Source organism: Mytilus californianus, unplaced genomic scaffold, assembly GCF_021869535.1.
Source record: "Mytilus californianus isolate M0D057914Y unplaced genomic scaffold, xbMytCali1.0.p SCAF_6, whole genome shotgun sequence".
Classification (NCBI taxonomy): Eukaryota; Metazoa; Mollusca; class Bivalvia; order Mytilida; family Mytilidae; genus Mytilus; species Mytilus californianus.
Window position 1 is genome coordinate 61994975 of NW_026262712.1, and position 14951 is coordinate 62009925.

The 14951-nt window shown below is 32.0% G+C and overlaps 1 protein-coding gene across 2 annotated transcripts in view; it reads left to right on the forward strand.

The window, feature by feature from the left end:
- LOC127704730 (diablo IAP-binding mitochondrial protein-like) overlaps positions 1–13384 on the forward strand; it is a 40632-nt gene extending 27248 nt beyond the window's left edge. The window contains exons 3-5 of one of the 2 annotated variants that reach the window (XM_052208932.1): positions 1341–1472; positions 3965–4034; positions 13016–13384. In XM_052208932.1, coding sequence (XP_052064892.1) covers positions 1341–1472; positions 3965–4034; positions 13016–13308 — 495 coding nt within the window. In that variant the 3' untranslated portion in view covers positions 13309–13384. The remainder of the gene's footprint in view (positions 1–1340; positions 1473–3964; positions 4035–13015) is intronic. The other variant, XM_052208933.1, reaches the window with a different exon arrangement.
- The last annotated feature ends 1567 nt before the right edge of the window (positions 13385–14951 follow it).

Genomic DNA, 14951 nt, shown 5'->3' on the forward strand with positions numbered 1-14951 from the left:
TGTCATGAAAATTTTGAGTCAAAAATTTATAAAAGTTTAAATATCATTTGTATCATTTATTAAGTCTTGTAAACATTATGTTCATACTGTTTGTATAGTGAAGAAATTAACAATGAGTAAAAATAGGGGAAAGCATTTCCTACAGGGAAAGTTGATGTACAGAAATTTCCTTAGAGGAAATTTGGAGAACAATGTTTTCCTTAAAGGAAATTTGTGGTATTGAATTTTCCCTCAAGGAAAAGTGTTTGTTAAATATTTCCTCAAAGGAAATTCCAGTTGACAAAATTTCCTCACAGGAAAAAGTATTTCCTCCAAGGAAAATTTGAAGCTGCAAATTTCCTCAGAGGAAAATTTGAAGCCTCAAATTTCCTCAGAGGAAATAAAATTTCCTCAAAGGAAAATTTGAAGCCGCAAATTTCCTCACAGGAAATAGAATTTCCTCAAAGGAAATATTAATGCAGCAAATTCCCTAAGGGAAATCTTTTTCCCTTGAGGAAAATACAATTTCCCTTAAGGAAAAATCTTTTTCCTTTAGGGAAACTTGATTTCCCTTGAGGAAAACTACTTTTCCTCTGAGGAAATTGTTGGAAAAAGGGGCATAACTTTTTCAACAGTGGTGCTAGAGCCAATATTTTTTAGGACAAATATCAGGGAACCAATACCAACCAAGTTATCAACTTCATTTTGACTTAACTCCAAAAATTAAGGTGACAACTTTTGCACTCAGCGGAAGTGCAAACTTGTCCCGGAGACTGTTCTATACTATTGCAGTTTTAGCAATAATAAAAACAGGGAAAATTAAGTGTAAATGTAGTTCATTAGTGATAGTTTTGACCATCATGGCCCATACTCTTACATTTTGCAGACTGACTTCATGCTGCTTATTTTGATCCCTGTGGCAGATTTTTCATATAGTTTAACAAATTCTGCTTTTGCAACAAATGTGAAACGATAGTTAGCTTATTGTTTGCAAAATTTAGGTGGTAAAATGTTTTTTTGTATTCTGCAAAAATGTGTTTCGTTTTATTACATTTCTACACGACATAAATGTACATGAACACGCCACCTATTTAATTTCTGTGGCTAAGGACAGATTTCATATTAAAATGTGGTGAAAAAACATCATTGCATTATACATGCACTTTCAAGAAATACATGTATGTTTTGTATATACCCAGGGTCCCCCATGTCCTTTACCCCTTTACCCTCAAAGTATGTCTTGAAGAGCATTTTTCAATGTACAGTACATCTTTTTTTATTTTTATACAATATTACTAATATTTGTACATGTACTTTTAATACAAAATCAACATAATAAAAACTTAAAAAATTATCTGCAGGCTCTGTATATTTTGATGAAATTAATGGATTACAGACTAAAGGTTCTTGGTAATGGAGAAAGTGAACAGAAAATAGCTGATTTAATTATAGAGGCCAGAGCATCAGTTAATAAATTAAAGTCCAGAAATCAGGTACAAAGTTTTATAATAAGTTCTTTTTACAAAAACAGTTCTTTTAATCATAAGTCCCTGTTTTATGTATATAAGGAATCTTTTAATCTTTTTATGCCGCTAGGAGGGGCATTATGTTTTTTCGGTCTGTGTGTCTGTTCGTACATCCATTTGTCCATCAGTCTCCTTCTGTCCGTCCGTCTGTCCCGCTTCAGGTTAAATTTTTTGGTCAAGGAAGTTTTTGATGAAGTTGAAGTCCAATCAACTTGAAACTTAGTACACATATTCCCTATGATATGATCTTTCTAATTTTAATGCCAAATTAGAGTTTTTACCCCAATTTCATGAATTTCACGACCCACTGAACATAGAAAATGATAGTGCGAGTGGGGCATCCGTGTTCTATGGACACATTCTTGTTTAAGTTTGTATCAGCTACAACTATCATCAGGACCAGGATTCGAACGATCTAAGTTTAATCATATTTTTCTTTTCAAATTTTAATTTGAAAAAATATGGTCCTTGACACATGATGTAATCAAAATGGCAGACATTGGGATTTTTTTTTGTCGTAATTAGTACTTGGATATGTCTCTAATCATGACTTGAATATCATAATATATACCTGAAATATATTTTATCATATTTAACACTACATTTCTTGTAATTTTGTTATGCTTACTTATCATGCTTATTACAAACTTGCTAATTACAGCATGACAATTAACATTTATTTACATATGTTATAAAGAAATAATGATTGATTAGGGGAGGGTTGAGTGCTCACAAACATATTTATCCGGCACATTCTTTTTGTGCCTGTCCCAAGTCAGGAGCCTGTAGTTCAGTGGTTGTTGTTGGTTCATGTCTGTCATATTTGTTTTTCATAAGTTGTTTTGTTTCCAATTAGGCCATTAGTTTACCATGTTTACTCAATTGAATTGTTTCATATTTTTCATGTTGGGGCCTTTTATAGCTGACCATACGGTATGTTTTTTTTTCATTGTTGAAGGCTGTACTGTTGCTTATAATTGCTTACACTTCATTTGAACTTTAGTGGATAGTTGTCTCATTGGCAATCAAACCACATCTCCTTATTTTATATTGATATCACTGGATCCTATAGCTAATAAGAGTGTAAAACAATGTGTATACAATCCATAATTCTTAAGATCTTTGATAACACATTTTTTAACCTCTATTTAATAAAGAAATTGACATAGTTTTCTTTGCTTTTACTTTGTACAGGTATCCTTATTTATTATATACATGATATAGTTCCTCAAATTTAATTTTATATCAATACTGAATCATAGAACACAACAATAGTTTGAACCAACCTCCAACTGGTCCAAGATTCTGTAATGAGGAGTACCTAAATTGCACACATGCCTTTACTGCACATCCATAAAAAACAACTGATGCTTCGTTTATTGTCTCACCATTTTAAGAACAATTTGACTATAGTCAATTTGCATTCTGTAAGAATAAATGCTTATGACATATTTTAGTTGCTCATTTTAAAAGTCTACTTAGTCTTTTTGTGGATGTCCCATGTTATTTTTCTGTAAATCTTAGTTTTTTCACTGGAGACTTCATCTGTTGATCTCTATTTATAATGTGACCATTTTATGTATCTTTCCAATTGATGATTGATGATTGATTGGTGTTTAAAACCACTTTCATAACTGTTTGCTATTTGTTGGTGGTCAGTTTTTATTGGTAAAGGAAGCCAGAGCCATTGGAGAGAACCACGACCTTCCTTAGGAAAACTTACAATACTAGTAAATTAAGATTGGAGTCAAAAGCACCTGCCAGGTATAGGAATGGAATTCCTAACCTCAGTTTTGACAGGCTTGTGATAAAGTAATTGAGCTACTTAGACCACCCAGCAACCAAGGCCCCTTGTATCATTTTGACTATTTGGCTATGTTAAATGATGTGCATAATGACAAATGTTCAAAAAATAGAGATTGTTTAGTCTCTCAAAAAACCTATAAAATGTTCATTGCTTTTTTTGCAAATTGAGTACTTGGTGCAATTTGGGTACTGTGATTTTACAAAGAATGGAGAGGGATCTAGGAATATGCACTAGTCAGTCAGAGCTCAGACATAAATAAGTCTAAATCTACTTTTGACTCGTAGAGGTCTAAATTTGTAGGTTTCAAGATTTGTCTCCCTTTAATTTATGACAAATTATGACTTCAATAAGTCAATTAGTGTTAAGCAAGAAATATTTGACCTGGGGTTTGAATGATAGTTGAGGGGTCACCAGACTTCTTAAGTCCTTGTCGCACGTAGGACTGGACCATTATAGTTGACCCAGAAGGACGAAGCCCCCTGGAAACTCATGAAATCTCTCAAGATCTGCATGTTATGTTCTGATCAAAAATGTTTTTCTTGTCATTTTTTCTCTATTTATTTTGTACTTGCAACCCATGCAGTAGCAGTTTTAGGGGCAAATCCCTTACATATTAAGAATAATTTTCAACTGCTTATTTATATATTTACAGGAATTACAGCTTCTTTATATGTCAGCTTATAACCTGGTGAATGAGGCTTCAACGGCAGCTTACACTGCAGGTAAAATCATACTTAAGATTATCAAGAGAAAAAATAAAAATAAAAGAGAACAGAAGATTAAAGCAACTTGAAAGTTTTACCAGTAATTTTGTAGTCAATTTACTGTACACACACAAAAATTTCACTTTCTATTTATATGCATAGTACATGGCCATGAAATGCAAAATATTAATAGTCCAATCTAAAGCCCAGACTCAGAACACTGAAGAAAAATAACTAGATATACAGAAGCTGATTACCTTAATATTTTTATGAACCCATAGTCCCATATACAAAAATATTTGGTACAGATGCTTTAACAAATATTTTGAACTCGAGAACAAACATTAAACACATACCTGCCAACCCTCCCGTTTTGACCATCACCTAGTTTATTTTCAGTTCTAAAATGCAAAGTATAGTTTGATGTTTATTCATACCTGCCAACCTCTGAAACCTTCAAAGAGGGAGATCTCCCTCTCAGCTATGACATGATATAGTTCCTCAAATTTAATTTTATATCAATACTGAATCATAGAACACAACAATAGTTTGAACCAACCTCCAACTGGTCCAAGATTCTGTAATGAGGAGTACCTAAATTGCACACATGCCTTTACTGCACATCCATAAAAAACAACTGATGCTTCGTTTATTGTCTCACCATTTTAAGAACAATTTGACTATAGTCAATTTGCATTCTGTAAGAATAAATGCTTATGACATATTTTAGTTGCTCATTTTAAAAGTCTACTTAGTCTTTTTGTGGATGTCCCATGTTATTTTTCTGTAAATCTTAGTTTTTTCACTGGAGACTTCATCTGTTGATCTCTATTTATAATGTGACCATTTTATGTATCTTTCCAATTGATGATTGATGATTGATTGGTGTTTAAAACCACTTTCATAACTGTTTGCTATTTGTTGGTGGTCAGTTTTTATTGGTAAAGGAATTTTGTTTCAGGATGTATTTTATAAAACAGATAGATTGTAGTAAAGTGATTTAATTGAGAGAAAAAAATTATTGTCTAGTCAGAATTTAAACCATTCTACCACCCAGGACCCCTCTTAAAACATGAATGGTCATGCTTTACAATTGTGAAAATATCTTTGACATGGTATATTCAGTATAGGTAGTGATTTACCTTGACATTTTCGGGTTTTACACAGCTACATGTGTATTACGTGTATAAAGAAAGGTGCCGTCCCTTGACGTCTCATGTATACAGGTTCATATTTATAATGGTGTTCAATACCGGCTATTTATGATGTAACAAGGCTCTATGACATAAACACTTATGCATGTATTGTATACTAATTTCATATTTTAATTTCCGCCCGAATTAGAATATGTAAATTTTCAAGGGACTATTAAATTAATTTTTAAGTATTAAATCACAGAAATTTTGAAATACGACTTGTCTGCTAACTACTCTAGATGATATTAAAGAGTATTCTTGTCTGTTTAGAGTGGAAATAATGTGTCCAACTAAAGAATGTGAATGACAAGTCTTGCTAAGAACAGCTATTCCTTGCAAGATACACAGCACATTGAAATTGATTCGTCCGGTCTGTCATTTTAATACAAATCACTAACGTTTTCTTGCACTGAATAATATATGATTAAAATATTCCAGCCGAACTTGAAACATTTATAATTACAGCCCCCTTTACACATTTACAGTATTATTTTCTATATATATTCGCGACTTCGAATTGAATAAATATCAAGTCTTATTAATTCGAATCATGAAAACTTCCCTTTTTTGTTAAAAAAGTAAACTCCTCATTTTGATTTAATTGTAATACAGTTACACTGATTTTTTCTTTAACAATGAATATTTATTAAAAGTTTTGAATAATAAACGATTTTACAAATCAAAAACATTTTGTTCTATTGGGGAAAAGTAGAAGATCATTAGCTGAAGTAGTCCGAAGAACTGTTGCATGTAGAAATGGCCATGTGTACTCTTCAAAATAAAGCAAAAAAATGTATATGTCACCGACCTTTCAAAAAAGTTGTGATTAATTTTCATGTTTTTTTCTCGCTCGTTTTGAAGAAAAGAGTAGTCTTTCTTCAGAACATTCAATCTGACGTCATAGTACAAGTTTTCCTTGCTGGCGCACTGTTTGAAAAAAAATGCAAATTGGACGTTTGAAACCCACATTTAAATTTTCAAGAATCAAGAATAACAACTATATTCACCTACTTTATTATCCGGTTATACAAGAGATCACATGTATGTATCAGTATCAGATCTCATGATGTTGTTGCCGCACAAATTTAACCTTCAGAAACACCATCCGTCGGAATGAAAAATTGTTCGAAATAACCTTTTACGACGCTTTAGAAAGGAAAGTCTGTTTTTGTCCTCTCCCTCTCATTAGCAAAATCATTGAAAATAAAAAGAGAAATGAAAGACGACATTGCCTTACTTACAGACTATTTGACTATATTAGACCAGATGTGTGGGTTTTTTTGTCGCGTCAATTTCAGAACTTCGCCCTAACGCACTCTTTCGCTACTGTTGACACACGGACAGACATTAGCACGGACGGACTTCTTTATACTATTATGTGTCCCGACTAAGACGAGCGTATACAAATTATTCCATCTAGTTCGTGGATTCATTATTTCTGAATATTTAAAATATAAGAAAATTAAAATTATAGGTATAATAAATGAATTAAATTTTTTGATTCTAAAACATTTTACATCCATTTAACCCATCATAAAATACGATCCCCGTTATTACTACCTCACGTGTTTTGAATAAACGAGACAGTAAATATAAAATACAAATAAGTTTTTAATTCAAAAATTGATTTAGAATTTAAGAAATAATTTTCCGTTGAAAACTATAAAGTATTTCTCAAAACAGGATGAAATATTATGAATCTAAATAGCTCATTTTGGAAATTAAAACAAAGACAAGGTTGTATGTATAGATTGCAGGCATTGAAAATCGAAATTTGTTTTCAATCTTTCCGGTCATTGTAGCTTTTTGAAAGTGAGAAATTTTATGTTTGATCTTATTCTTGAAGCAATTGTTTTTGTTATAAGTTAAATTTTAGTTTTAAAAACCGTAAATTTTTATTTTAATTTACATTCACTGAGTATATTAATTTCTTATATTTTTTGCCTTAAGCTTCTGTGAGATCAGGCGAAATCTTTATCATTTCTCCTTGAGACAATTTGAAATGAAACAAATGACAAAAGACAATGAACCTTTATCATTTTTATTTTTACTATAAGATTTTGTCAATTAAGCAGTATAGATAAAATTTAACTTCATTGCAAGATCACCATTATTTTACGAGAAATAAGATAATTTCAACATGCATACGTTGCCAGTATATCGAAACTTCTAGAAAGTATTGTTTATTGGCCTATCCTTCTGAAAACTCAGTTTTGAAAATCACATATTAAGTTAAAATTCTAAGCGTAAGTCATATAAATTTATCAGTGTAAAGTTACACGGGCGTACAAGATTTGCGCCGATTTAAACAAAAAATCGATCTTTAATTTGCGCCGATTTGATTCTTTCATTAGCGCCTATTTTATTTTTTTTATCACTAGCCCGATACTTTATTTGCTATACGAGTAAATACATGTACATGTAGTAAACCTAGAATGTATATTGCTTGGTAATATATGGATATAAATAGTGTTCCCTTATGTTTAAGATAATTTTGGTCATATTGTACGAGAACTTCGTTTTGACACGAGAAAGAAAAGATGGCTTTCGTTATTGGCAAGTACAACAAGTATAGAAAAGATAAAATGACAAGAAAGGAATATATCAGATGTGTGGCATATAAATTCTCGGCAAGATAATAATTCATTGTACTAGTATTACATTTTTATGGATTTTATTGTGGTGCTTTGAAATGTTGTACATAGAATTTTACTCCGTGATTTTAGTGGATGTAAACAGAGTGCACAAATATCTTTTAAATTGACTTATCCTGCTCGAAATTCTACTCCCACCTCCCCTTTGTGAGCAGGGGACAACAGTTATATATACATGTTATAATTGACAATTCATAACATATGTACAACTGGCTAACGGAAGAGGTTTATATGATAAATAAAAAAATAAATTTCACCTATAATTTACCTGTACACAATCAGCGCAAATGAAAGACAAAATCATCGCAAGTGAAAGAAAAAAGTGAAATGCAGATAGGCGCAAATGCAAAAAGCCGAGTTCAAAATTTATATTTTTATTAGAACGGAGGTTACAGATAGTGTAGTATCTTTTGTGTCAATTTGTGTTTAATTTCCACTGGGTATCAGTGCGACGCTTAATTCCACTTTTCTTGGAAGACGTAGTTTTAAGCGTACACCATGTTGGAATCCGTGAAAAATGCGAAATAGAACGTTATAATTTGACGTTTTTTTTCATGGCTAGAAACAACGTCATAGAGCTTTTATGTCACTACCAAGTTGCGTTAGTTGATGCGCATCAACAATAGGCTGTTTGGTCTTTAACACCTTTTGGTCAATAAGCACATCCCCAGCTTTCAAATATCTAGATTTGAGTAGTCCCATTCATTTTTAACCGTATGAGGTGAATCAAATGGACTTTTGATTAGATAAACGAATATATATATAAAATTCTTGTTTTTTTGGTGAGTGAAATGATAAGCTTTTATGCTCTTGTTATAACATGTAATTATAAGTTTCCAGATATTGTTTCTCAGTTTTTAAAGTGATCAAATAAAAAAGAAACATTTGGATTTTAGTATCTTTCTTTCAGATTTAATATTAGAATTGTTATCATTTTTATACGACCGCAAAAAGTTTTGTGGTCGTATATTGGTATGACGTTGGCGTCATCGTCGTCCGAAGACACATTGGTTTGCGCACTCTAACTTTAGTTTAAGTGAATGGATCTCTATAAAATTTTACCATAAGGTTCAATACCACTAAAGGAAGGTTGGGATTGATTTTGGGGGTTATGGTACCAACAGTTAAGGAATTAGGGGCCAAAAATAGGCATTTTTGTAACTTCCAGACATAACTTGTGTGTTTGTGTATCGATCTCTCTGTCATTGTACCACAAGGTTCCATATCAAAAAGGGAATGCTGGGATTGATTTTGGGGGTAATTGCTTAAAAATTTTAGGAATTAGGGGCCAAAAAAGGGGCAAAAAACAAGCATTTTTCTAGTTTCATGACAATAACTTGTGTGTAAGTGTATGGATCTTTCTGAAATTGTACTACAAGGTTTCATATCACAAAGGGAAAGCAGGAATTGAGTTTGGGGGTAATTGCCCAAAACGTTTAGGAATTAGGGGCCAAAAAGGGGCCATAAATAAGCATTTTTCTAGTTTCCAGACAATAACTTGTGTTCAAGTGTATGGATCTCTCTGAAATTGTACTGCAAGGTACCATACCACAAAGGGAAGGTTGGGATTGATTTTGGGGTAATTGCCGGAATATTTTAGGACTTAGGGGCCAAAAAGGGGCAAAAACAAGCATTTTTCTAGTTTCAGGACAATAACTTGTGTGTAAGTGTATGGATCTTTATGAAATTGTACTTCAAGGTTCCATATCATAAAGGGAAAGCTGGGTTTGAGTTTGGGGGTAATTGCCCAAAACGTTTAGGAATTAGGGGCCAAAAAGGGGCCATAAATAAGCATTTTTCTAGTTTCCAGACAATAACTTGTGTTCAAGTGTATGGATCTCTCTGAAATTGTACTGCAAGGTACCATACCACAAAGGGAAGGCTGGGATTGATTTTGGGGGTAAATTGCCTGAATATTTTAGGACTTAGGGGCCAAAAAGGGGAAAAAACAAACATTTTTCTAGTTTCAGGACAATAACTTGTGTGTAAGTGTATGGATCTTTATGAAATTGTACTACAAGGTTCCATATCACAAAGGGAAAGCTGGGTTTGAGTTTGGGGGTAATTGCCCTAAACATTTAGGAATTTGGGGTCAAAAAGGGGCAAAAGAACAAGCATTTTTCTAGTTTCCAGACAATAACTTGTGTTCAAGTGTATGGATCTCTCTGAAATCGTACTGGAAGGTACCATACCACAAAGGGAAAGCTGGGATTAAGTTTGGGGGTGATGAATCCTAAGGGGGTTCAAAAAATTTTGGGGGGGGATTTTTCCCCCCCTTTTTTTTCTTTTTTATGCCCCCGCTGTAGGGGAGGGGGCATTAAGTTTTACCCTTGTCTGTCTGTACGTACGTCCGTCCGTAGTCTGTCCGTACGTCCCAAAATTGGTTTCCGTTCTCTAACTTGAGTTTGCCTCAACCAAATGTTATGAAACTTATACAGAGTTTAAGAAATATAGGGTTTTCTTTTTACCTGTAAAACGCAATTGTACTAAGGTAAATTAAACCTTATTAAAGTGCTTCTTGTATGCCCAGTCTTTAATTATGACAAAACATATTTAAATTTAATTAAAATAAATTTCTACTGCAACTTTGGAATACATTTCCTTTTTTTAAAAGTTTTATTATTATTATTATTATTATTATTATTATTATATTAAACTCTTGGTTTTACAAAACAAAGGTGTCAATGTGAACATTTATTAAGTTGCTTTATATACTATTTTATATATATTTTGATAAAAAAAGTTTTGAATAACATTTAAGATATTTCAATAATGGTTGAAAGTTCTGGTATTTTTGATGTACATAAAGCAATGTGAACATGATATTATGTATATAAAAATTCATTTGATGAAAACTTAATTTATTACATGATATTTTTTTAATCCAACCAGAAACTACTTTCTTTGATCATCTTGTTTTATTTTTTTTTTAAATGTGATATACATTGTATATATATATATGTATGTAAAACAGTTCCTAAATTGATGAAATACAATAGATAGATACAAAAAACAGGTCTAGGTTGGTTGAGACTTGGTCGAGTATGGTTCAGACTATGTCGAGTATGGTTCAGACTAGGTCGAGCATGGTTCAGACTTGGTCGAGAATGGTTAAGACTATGTCGAGTATGGTTCAGACTCATATAAAATGGTTTAGTACTGGTCGAGTAAACGTCGAGTACAAGTTCAGACTGTTGAGTATGCTTCAGATTACAGTCGAGTAATATCAAGTAAATTTCAGACCAATTCAGACTGGTCGAGTAAAAATCAGTACAGTCGAGTACAGATATAGGCCATTTCAGACTTTTACTGGTTTGTAGTGTATTATCTTCCAATGTAATTTTATTCGTTCTGAGGCGTACAACAAGCTTAAAAACATCCGGTATTTACATTTGATTTTTGTTTACGGAAACATATTTGTGACGTCACCTTGTTTCGTTGCCATATCACGACAATAACATCATTTCGCGGAATTTTTGTTTTATGAAATTTTACCATGAAAAATAAATTGAAATGGACTGATTTGTTTATTTTGCTGTAGAATAGAGATAAATATATTGTATCTGAAGCTTTGCCTTCGTAAACTGGGGATTTTGATGTCGAAAATTGAGAATATCTGGCAGTATAAATAAGTTGGTCGTAACGCGGAACAGCCATTTATGTGTATAATTGCGTTTGCGCTAAAGGTAGATATATCGTGATTATACTGGTTGACGATAATAGGTCGTCATATTAGAATTCTGATTTATATATAAAAGCAAATAATAATGATATGGTTTGAATAGGTAAATTAAAAATTTTTAAGTTCTTAGACCACATTCATTCTGTGTTAGAAACCTATGCTGTGTCAAATATTTAATCACAATCCAAATTCAGAGCTGTATCAAGCTTGAATGTTGTGTCCATACTTGCCCCAACTGTTCAGGGTTCCACCTCTGCGGTCGTATCAAGCTGCACGCAGCGGAGCATTTTATTATTAAATCGGACTTATTCATCCTATATGTATGTGAAATACATGTTCAATATCTTGATTTAGTTTCAACGAACCTAACCCAAAATTTTTTCCGATGAATCTAACAACCCATTGTTGGATTGCTGCCACTTAATTGGTAATTTTAAGGAAATTTTGCAATTTTGGTTATTATCTTGAATAATATTAATGATAAAGATAAACTGTAAACAGCAAAAATGTTCAGCAAAGTAAGATCTACAAATACGTTTTGTATGACCAAAATTGTCAAACAACCAATTTTTCACAATTTGTTCATTTAGTTTGCCTACTTTAAAAAATCTTCTCCTTTGAAACTGCTGAATCAATTTTGGCCAAACTTGGGCTGAATGAGTTTCAGAGTATCTAGTATAAATTTTGTATTTTATGTTCTTGTACGTCAAGAAACATAGCCATTATGGCTAAAATGAAACATGGTGTAAAATGCATTTCTTTGATTTTGAAGAAAATATAACAGATACAAAGAACATTTCAATGGAAGTTTTAAGCAATTCATTAATATATATTGAAAAGCAAAAATAATCATTGATGAAAGATTTAAGCAAAAAATTACAGGTGAGCGATTTAGGCTCTTGAGAGCCTCTTGTCTAAGTTACATACTTTAATTTGTTCACCATAGAAAATATTAAAAGAAAAAAAAAATTAAAAGATTTACTTTTTATAGTTCTGTCAACAAAAATTAAGCAAAATATATACGGTAAACATATATGCAAATCGTATAAGAAATACATCAATGTATCAAATAAAGTAACCTAGGAAATAATCAGGAAAGTTAATTTGCCTTGATACTTTTAATAATACCAAATACTTAGTTTGGATAATGTTAATAGACTGAAGTTATCAATATGAAGGAGAAAAAAATATGTTTTGTCTGCTTTATTTTTAGTCCCCTACAGGCGAGTCGAAGTCTGATAATTTTGTGCAGAGTTATGGTCCTTGGACTTGAAAAAAATCACTCATATGTTCAGTTTTCCACACTGTTTTTAGTCAGGCTTGAAGATATTGACTTGATATTTTCTTTTTGTTTACACCATGACAAGTTATAGAACAAGTTAGCATTTTGTTCCAGTATAATGAATTTTTACCTGGTAGGGGACTATGTATTGCCATGCAATACTCTCAGAATGCTTGTCTTTGTAGGTTCTGAATTTCACAGCACTGTAGCCACTAGCATGATACAGAGTTCAGATGTACATTTATCTAAGTTTCAAAGGGATTTAAAAGATGCAGAAGCTGAGATGAGGGAAATGGAAGCTAATGTGATACATGTTGAGTCTGAATACATGGAGAAAAAAATGCAATCGCATAATGATCGTGATGTAGAAAATGATGACCTCTTGAATATAGAAAATCAAAATGTTGGAACTGATTCTGAAGCTAATTTTCAGCATGATGGTTCATTTGATGCAGAAAACTTACAAAATGAGACTTAATTTTACATGATAACCACAAGTCTGTGAATTTTCAATATGTCTTGCATATAGAAATAAATGTTTAAATGAAATGTAACGCATGTTTTTGTTTGTGAATATTGTTTCCCCTTAATACTGAACCATCAGGACCAATGGCTTTAGACTACATAATGTTTTTAAGGCCACATCAAATTATTTTTTTTCTGTACATGTCCTCACACACTGATTGTTTTCTTCAATTTTTTTTTTTAAAGATTACTTTTGTTTTTTGTGAAAAACATGACATTGAATACTGGTAAGCTCCTGCATCTCCATATGACTGGTTGATAAATTAACTGTAAGGTGCTTCAGTACGCAATATTACATGTATATTTATGATGATAAACTATTAGTGTGATATGAAGATACCCTGTTTTGTATGAGACTATAGCACAAGGTAAACAGTCTGCCGGAAGACATGTTATCTTACCTAGATGACCTATTGTTCTAATTGAAATAGAATTTAAAAAAAGACAGAACCCCTTGGTAAATTCAAAAATGGGGAAGTCTAAAAACCTGACAAAATCAAGGGCTCGTCTTTATCAACCAACAGAACGAAAGGAAAACAACTGTCATATTCCTGACTTGGTACAGGCATTTTTGAAGAAAATGGTGGGTTAAACCTGATCATATAGCTAGCTAAACCTCCCACTTGCATGAAAGTAGTTTACAGTTGTTTTACATTGGCGAAATTGGGTGAGCAACTCAAACAGACATAATTGATCAAAGATGACAATAATTAGGATCAAGCAGTCAAAACTAAGAGCATTTTCTTTTTGTTCTAACTCTGTTATGCCTGGCAGTATACTGAGAAGCAGCAAATATGAATATTTTTACAGTTCTTGTATTTAAGCTGCGGATAATATAAGTTATATGGTTTGCTACTGATCTGTAGGAGGTGGATAGTGAACCGTATAACGAATTTATCACACACAGGACTTTTCCTGCCAAATTTTGTATAAAAATAAGCAATAAACTACAATAACATTATTAATCAATGATGTCACCATTAGTAGACATGACGTCATGAACCCCATATGAAATCGACTGACTCCATACAAATCCATAGGGGTCACCATGTGACAGCGTTAAACCAATGGTAACGTCCACTAATTTACCCGAGGTTTGATAAAACTCATAATCTCATTGGAGGCTGTCATGCAATTACTAACATCAAGGTAGTTTCTTCTTACTGTGGAAAAAGTATATACATTTGAAACTTTATCTAGCCAAAAAAAAAATTATATTTTATTTATTTCGTTTTGAATTTTTCTTGGACATATTTTTGCTATTTTACTATTTCCTTAAAATGATATTTGTTTTACATTTTTCCTTTCACATCTGTTTTCAGTAGTCTTTTCTACTTAAAGAGTAATTGTTTTGTTTATGTTTTAATGAAAAGCAGTATTCTATTTTATTTTTAAATTATTTCTTTTTTCATAAATGAGAATTAGAGCCTATGGATTTTTCTACATTCTTAAGTTTTATTGCAGGTTAAGGCAACCAATAATGCAAACATTTTGATTGTTGAGTAAAAACTATCTGTCATAATTTGTCTTAGATTTACATACAAAGTGTATTATTGAGACAAAAATCGTCATCCTAAAGTATATTTCAATTAAAAG